The sequence below is a fragment of the Leptidea sinapis genome, chromosome 4, assembly GCF_905404315.1.
Source record: "Leptidea sinapis chromosome 4, ilLepSina1.1, whole genome shotgun sequence".
Taxonomy (NCBI): Eukaryota; Metazoa; Arthropoda; class Insecta; order Lepidoptera; family Pieridae; genus Leptidea; species Leptidea sinapis.
In genome coordinates, this window is record NC_066268.1 from 5,499,341 (window position 1) to 5,508,242 (window position 8,902).

At 32.8% G+C, this 8,902-nt stretch overlaps 1 protein-coding gene across 1 annotated transcript; it reads left to right on the top strand.

Annotated features, from left to right (window-relative positions):
• Positions 1-577: 577 nt before the first annotated feature.
• Positions 578-8,039, top strand: LOC126979815 (uncharacterized). The gene is made up of 3 exons (XM_050829360.1): positions 578-773; positions 843-1,098; positions 7,006-8,039. Exons 1-3 carry the CDS (start codon positions 624-626, stop codon positions 7,326-7,328), a joined length of 729 nt encoding a protein of 242 aa, XP_050685317.1. The 5' UTR covers positions 578-623; the 3' UTR covers positions 7,329-8,039.
• Positions 8,040-8,902: the final 863 nt, after the last annotated feature.

Consider the following 8,902-nt stretch of genomic DNA (forward strand, 5'->3'; position numbering starts at 1 on the left):
AATAATGCAATCCAGTAAAACAATACAAGGCTGAACCATAGAATCCATAAAAAATAACAACTACAATACTATTCAATTCCAAATTGTAATATCGTTTACGTAATCTTCAATACTGTAAAAGCCTTCGACAGAAGTCTGTGTTTAATACAAGATTCCTTATTGATAATTCAGATACACTTTTTGGTAATTTATTGTAAAATTTTATATCTACCATTGCATGCAAAAAAAAATCTTTATTTAATTTCTAGTGCTTAAATTATGGGTGTACAGGTGAATCTAATAAAAACCGTGCAAAAATAACTATGATGAACTTTATAATAATTAACTCCAAGCACTGTATTCTAACGCTTCACAAAATTAACATTATCTCAATATAATTACGCATCTATTGCACAGCCTATTACCTCAGAACCTTAATACATCATGCGTGAAGTCCGTCAATGAACCGAGTAACCACCACAATTGCTTGAATTAAAATAATTTCGCTCACACTCCTTCGATCAAACGACATTAGGTTCACTTTAGAGTCCGGCTTTGTAGTGGGGTGAGGAGACTTATAACAGACACCATATAACCACGACGCAACACTTTGTGCCAAGCTTTCGAAAGGGTAGTTAACAAAGATGCGATCGTACGCAATTGCCCTATTTCTACTCGCCACAGCGAGGGCTATGCCCGCACTTGATCAAAGTCCAAACGATCCTAATCTAGTTGGCAGTGTTTTAGGTGTTGTCAAAGAATGCGTCGAAGGAGATCTCTCTTTGTGCCTAAAGGTGTGTGAAGTGTTTAGTGTTAAGTGATTAGTGCTTGTGGATTTAACTAAGTCTTGATTTTGGTTGCAGGAGAAAGCTTTGAAGTATGTGGAGAGTTTGTCGACTGCGAGGGAAATGGACCTGGCTGAGGGCGTGTCGTTGATCGGGAATGGATCGCCGAGGTCTGCGAGGGCGTATGAGCCTCTGGCGGAAGACCCTAAGGCCAGGGAGGCACAGGTGGAATCAAGACTTGTGGACTCTGCTGCTGACTTTTTGGAGAATCATGTAATCCAATTCAGAATGCCGTCGTCTGCTGTTGAAGGCATGAAGCGATCACTCGAAGAAGGTAAGATTTTTATTTTAAACTAAAACATTTAACTTTTTCTAATATGATATAATATGTTCTTCTCACGAGCTCTAATTTTCCCGAAAATATGATAGATTCAGTAATTTAAAAGAAATATTTATAGTGTTTAATAATTTTAGTTATCTTAATATTTAGTATTATATCTTATAAATTAATACTTTAATTAAAACTATATATAATAACACAAGGCAATGCCATTTAGTGTCGTCCTAAAAATCTAAACACGAATAATTATTAAGACAAAATATAATAATGTAGCAAATAAGATATAATAGAAATGTAAATAAATTAAAGAATGGTTTAATACAACCGTTGTTTTGTACTAAAAAGAGCGGAACTGATTCGGTCAAGTTCAGTTTACCACTCTATTCATTTTCTTTTATTGTACTTACCGCAGTATAAATAACCTTTACATAAGAATGAAATGCAATACAGTTATTTATTATTTATGATAACTTTTCTCTTGGAGCTATAAAACTGGCGAGAAATAAATCTAATGAATACGTTTAATGTTTAATCGATTATAAGTTCAAAGAAATAGGTATAAATAAAAGTAAAACCACATTACTCCAAATAAATATAACCACTTGGCGGTAAGAATCTTCTTAAAAATTTAATAAAAGAAAAACAGGCACCAAAAAAGACATTCCACCATTTTTCGCATAATAAGTAATATTACAGGCAATTTACACACCACTTTCTGAAGAATTCTGTCACTGTACTTACTAACACAAAGGTAAGTGTAAAAACATGTATAGGATTCGTATCGTTCGAATAATAACAAAATAATGAATTCATCTATGAAATATTGCATCGAATAAACATCGCAATAAACTCAAAAACTACAGAACCGATGTTCATGGATATCGTGGTCCTCGAGGAAGGTTTAAGAATATAATTTGTTTAGTTTTTGGATATATTTTTGTATACATGACCGGTATTTGTAGGAGGTATTGGTAAAAAATAAGCCGCCTGGGAGCTTTCAATGAAAACGCTGTCTAAATTGAGATATGACAAAATAATATATGGTGGAAATGTTTATCTTATATATAGGTCTACAGAAAAGTCCGTGATAGTATATGTCTATCTATTAAGGATAACATACTATATACATTTCAGGGTCGGGTCAGCTAGTCAATATATATATAATGAAAATGGTCTTTGCTTGAGGCTCAATCACGCCTAAACTACTGGTCGTATCGAGATATATCTATATATATATAGGTAGATGAAACTACCACCATTCTATGCGAAATATATCCTAGATGGTTTATAACTTATATTTATTTTTTTTATTCTAACGTTCCTTCATTAATTTTTTTTCCTTTTAAAATTCGCCACATTGTGATAGGCAGAAAAACATTTTGAATATAGAAGACCAGTGACCCAGTACTGCAAGAATATTTTCAAATTCAAAGAGAACAGCAATCAAAATACAGTTATGAAATTATAATCAGCCTTTGCTCGAATTTGTTCAACCTGTTTCCGAACTACGAAAACAACTTTTACTTTTTCCTCTCTAGCGAGATTCCCACAACATTACTTGATTGATTACTAATCTAGCCTTTCACTTGTCAATATACATAATAATATCACATTACATTTTACATTATAAGTGATGGTAATTACTATACACCTGACACGGGAGATCTCGAACAAAATTGCTATTACTTGTATCGAAAAGCTCAATAATGTACAATGTGTTCATCATTATTATAAAACAATTCAACACGTGAAACACTTTCAAAGTCAAAGTCAAATAAACAGTCACTATAAATATCTTTTTTTAATACTGAATTTACGATATCTTCGGATAAACTTAAGCTCGTGGGAAGAACATACAAGAAACTCATCGTACACTCCTTTCAAACAAATAGAATATTTTACAATGGCTGTAATAGTGGTTCATCCAATATATGATTCATGTTCAAATAATGTAAATTATTTCATAAAAAGTAATGCAGAATTATCGTACATTAGTATTGTACAATTATGGTACATCGTACATGCATCAACCTTAAGAGCTTGAATTCATTGTTTGTATAAGGATGCTTCGTGAACATGATAGTCGTGATAACAGTCAACATTTGTAATTAAAATTTAATAATTTTCGTAAGACGGTTGAAAAAAATCATACACCTTGATATTCTAACAGATAAAGAAATTGAGACCAATAAATATAAAGTATGCAACGTGTTAAATAAAACATCTTATGGGTTGAAATGTCAAAAATTTAATATCGTATTAAGTTGCACTTAAATTATCTTTAACCAATTTAAGACTAATGCCGTTTGCTTTATTTTGTAATGCATCTCTAAATGGCGAACCACCATCTACAGTTACTGTACGTTGTGGTTTTAAAGTAATAAACATTACAATATATTAGACATCACACACACATACGTATCTTGCTAACAAGCTAACTAGATGTTCCCATTTTCACGCTAACCGGAACCTATAGCTTCTTAGTTTCTTTCAATTACTGTTACGGCTGCATATTGTAAAGGTAGATGAACTATTTGCTTCCACCTGTCCGACATCTTTTTACATTATTCGCAAGCGAGATTTACGATTAAATATTTCAAATAACAAGGCTAAGACTTAAGTTGTTCTATTGGATAATGCTCATTAAAATATAGTTTATTTTTAATGGCAGTAAGGGTCAAGACGAGCAGGACGTTCAGCTGATGGTAATTGATTCACCCTGCCCATTACAATGCAGTGCAGCTCAGGATTTCAGGAAACCCAAAGTTCCGAGCGTCACTATAATTGCGCTCGTCACCTTTTGACATAAGTTGTCAAGTCTCATTTGCCCAGTAATTTCAATAGCTACGGCGCCCTTCAGACCGAAACACAGTAATGTTACACAAGTCCTTTTCAAAGGACAATAATGAAGTAAATTCTTAATACCTCAACCAACTAGATACTCAACGTTGCTATATGCTTTTTTGTTGCGAAATTTTTGAGCTGAAAACTATTTCGCCGAAAGCTGTAGATAAAATACCGTTAATAAGCAAATTTGCTCATATAGGTGCATAATTACGGAATACAAAATAGGGACGTAAAATCAGACCGTCTATACTAACAATAAATTTGCATTCAAAGAATTAAATACTTCGTCAAAGTCAATAATTTTCTTATTTGCGAGTATGCAATTTTGCTCACACAAATTATCTCACTTTTGAATCGTATTGTGCTAACTAATTAATATTCTCAAAAACTAAAAGTAGAAAAAAAAACTAAAAAACACGCTTCGGTTGAAAAGATAATGGTTTAAATTTAAATTTAGCATCAATTCCTGCCTTATAGACATAAATTTAAAAAATGGGATAATTTTATCAAATTATTGTAGTGTCATCGGTCCTAGATAAATCTATGAAGTTTGAACGAAATCCGGTCGTTTATAGTAGGTCAAAATCGCGCCGAAATGAGTCGGTTACAAACAAACATACATGCAGGTGAAGCTAATAAAAAGCGTGTAAAAATAACCTATGCTTCAGATAATGAAAGATCAAATAATCAAAAGTAAGTACTTGATAGTTTTTTATAATCCCGTCTCAACATTCATACGTATGTAGTGAAAAACATTTTTAATAATAGTATTAAAATTTAATAATAGTACTAAAAATGGCAAGTTATGTGAAAATCTATTAGATGCAATATAACGCTTAATTGTAAGCGTCAACTAATAGAACCACATTAAGGAATTTTGCCGTTTTCTACAAATCCACACTAGGTCATGAAAGTAGCATCAAGTATCTCCGAACTTGACCATAAAACCATCAGCGAAGTCCTGGCTTTCAAACCAGTTTCCTAAGACGTTGTGAAATTGACCACTCCCAGGTTTTAAGAAAGTCGATTCTCGCCATTACGCATCCGGTAAATTATTATCAGCTGTTGGTATAACTAATCAAATTTCTATTTTTATATGTTTTACTAATTAAATTGATTTCTTTTTATTGTTTTAATAAATATTGACGCAGCGAGTTTATTTTCCAAATAGGAAAAATATTCAATAATAAATGGCTTAGCTTAGGTCAATTTATTTCTGAAAATGTTAACCCTTAATGAGAAGCAGTGGCAAGAAATTCAGCACCATTTTTTTTATCCATTATTAATAACTTTTATGTTAAGTGACGTAACAATAAAACGACTTACATAAAAAAATTAAAAAAGCAAGAGTTATAGAACATAGTGTATGCACCAAGCCACGCACACTGTTACTAAATACAAGTATATCACTATAAATAACCATATCAAGATTGTATGAAGTATATAGTTGACAATAGGATGCCTTTCTTTACATAAGTCCGTGACTTCTTTTTTTATTTTTTTTTATACTCTTTATGATAATTTATATTATTTGTTACATTTATATTCCGCCGGTGGTTAGGATGACAGACTGAGGAACTTCCGCACGATGAGTGCCGTTCCCAAAATAACTACCTTCTGCAACTGACCCTTAATCCAGTTATTAAGCGAGAGCCTCTTGAGATGATGGTCAAGGCTCTTTGCTATAAGACTGTTTACGGAAACCACTATTGGGATACTTATTGTTAAAAAACATCCCACACGTCAATATCCTCGTGTGCTAGATCTAGGCTATTATTATTATTTATTCCCTTCAAACTAACTCGCTGATTCCCAGTACTCTTGACCTGGCATCTGTTAATCTTTTATTTTCATGGTTTGAACGTAGAGTCAACGTCTAGATCGAACTTTTCTAATATTCAAGATTGTCAATGTTATTTCTTCCATCACCTACACGTGAGTTAAGCATTTCAATTCGAAAGACACCATTTTTTTTAAATCTTCAATGCTTTTTACACATTTGTACATACTAAATGCTATGGAGCTTGATAATATATAAATAATTTTCATCAGATACAAATATCACCATAAAAATACAGCAAACCAAAGAAATAGTTACCAACCGCAATGTTGAAGCTCTGTATGAACTACAAATGAATTTAAAGCAAAAAATTCCTTCACGTCCTCATATCTTGGAACTCAAATTTTGTTGAAGTGATTGAGGCGTGCATTATGAATTTGAATTTCAAATAATTTGACGCACCGGTGGAATACGCAATATTTGCCTGAAGTAATCAGGCTGCGCATACAAAACATGGTTACCTAGTTTTCAAACTTGTCGTGGAATTTGGAATGGAATTCAGACAGAATCACTTTCATTTAAACTACACACACATTAATTTTTATAACCTCATATTAAAATTTTTGCATATTATGTTAATTACTCTTTTTAGGATTCTTATAAATTTTTTTTCTTTTGTATTATTATAGGATATATAATTCTTACCTACTAATTACGTAAAGGCTTGTCTCCCAGGTAATTTTTAATCAAAGCTGCCGTTAACTAGTAAATGAATGATATTTGCTATATATTAGAAGTCTTATAGTTATAATATTAGATATAAATATAATTAAGTAACAAGAGATAAATAAATAATCTAATATGATAAATCTTGAAAGAATGTTTTTCGTCATGATCAAGGGACTGAAAAGTTTGTTTTAATCTACCTTTGAGATTCTATACACACTGTCTTATGTAGTATTATATATCACAGATAGTGTTTCGAAGAGCTGCTTTATCTGAGTACTACTCCGAATAGCACCATCAAACGTCACGCCACAAACTTGGATAATATCCTCACCATCTGGATGTGCAGTTTTCAAGGAACCCCCATAGTTCTGTGAAGTTAGGTTCCTTGCGAGTGTCCAGGGCGATATGACATTGGTACATCTTATTTAAAGGCCAGTAATACTACTGATATTCCTCTACTTTTGTAGGAAAATGTGGGTGTACCACTTAAAATAACAAAGATAATTGTATATTTGGGTTTCTCTAATTCAAGGTTGTTATTTCAGCTCGTGGCAAGAAGAAGAAGTTGAAGCAGCTCATCCCCCTCTTAGCCATCGCTAAACTGAAGATCATGGCTCTTATCCCCCTTTTCCTTGGAATCATCGCCTTTGCTGCTGCCAAAGCCGTCCTTCTTGCCAAGATCGCACTACTTGTCGCTGGTATTATTGCTCTCAAGAAACTCCTTGCAAGCAAACATCATGAGACCAGCTACGAAGTGGTTGCCCACCCTCATCACGAAGAACACTACGCAAACAGTGGCCATGGATGGGGTAGATCAATTGATGAAGCACAAAACTTAGCTTACTCGGGCCATGTTAAGTCAGATTAAAGAAGGACATCCCAAGGAACGATACTGGGCCCTATTATTTGTGTACAAATGGTAAATGCGATATTTAAAACGTGCGGTGTAATTATTTATTACTAGTGTAAGAGTATTTATTGAGAGATAGTTATCCCTTTATGGGGGAGTGTAACGATGTTCGTTACTGTTGTTATTGTTTTCATAAAGAACGTTCTGAATTTGTATGGTCCCTCTTGTACTATATTAGTATATTTTTCACACCCTATACGGTATCCGTATTTGTGTATTTGTCGTTGCAAATATTTATGTATGGTTACTTGTCTATTACTAATATGACTCTTCAGCTACTGTGATCTAGTCCTATAAGTCCTTAGATATATTTCATATTGTATATATGTACTTATGTATATTTTTCTTCATATTTCTATGTGTTGATTTTATTATAAGTTTTCATATATAAGCTGTCTTACGTAAATATTAGTGTATGTATATATAGTTATTTATGTAATGTTTACATTTATACCTCTTAACACCCGAATTTATTTAATTGCTCACCTTATCTTTTTTTTACATTTCTGATTATTTTGTATATATTATTTATGTATAGACTTTTATTTTATAAATACAGTCATATTACTGAAACGTAATACCAAAGGAAGATTATACTCTTTTATTATATATTTTTAATATTTATTATTAAATAACACTTGTTTCGTACAAATAAAGAACTGAAATGTTTGGGTTTTTTTCATTTTATAACATGAACTATTTTTTATTAACTGTTGTCCAAAAAATATAGAGAAATAAGACTATACGCTCGATTTCGCATAGCTAACACTTAAAAAATGGTGACATGATTCAAACGAATTATGTGAATCCCGCAATTCAAATTGCTATTTTTTTTATGAAAATAAGGGACGAGACGAACAGGGCGTTCAGCTGATGGTAATTGATACGCCCTGCCCATTACAATGCAGTGCCGCTCAAGATGATTGGAAAACCCAAAAATTCTGAGCGGAGCTACAACTGCGCTCTTCACCTTGAGGCATAAGATGTCAAGTCTCATTTACCCAGTAACTTCACTAGCTACGGCACCCAGTACCAAACAGTAAAGCAAACTCATTACTGCTTCACGGTACAAATAGGCGCCGTTGAGGCACCCATAATCGATGTCCCTTACTGTCATAAAAAAATGTTCTTACATCATTTATACGTCTAGATAGACTATGACAGCTGTGAAAAAGTCGAAAATTTACTTAATAACTAACCTCTATTTTGAGCAATTCACGCACAAAGTATTATAGATATGGCGACTGTAAGACGTAGCTTTACATGCACACTAAAGTGATATTCCTAACCTGTTGTTTTCTGTTGTCTAAATATTTAAGATTGAGTTAGAGTTTCGTGAGCATTTTGCAGCTATGAGACTTTATAAGTGTAGAAACATTTAGTAAAGAACTGCCGCGTCTTACAGGACGAGAACAGGGTCGGATATCGTAGATTTTGTAAGGTGTTCATAGAGTGCAGTGTGATAGACTAAAGAATATACCTATATGAATAGTACAGATGTTAGAACGCTGTTTGAAACTTGCAAATGCTGA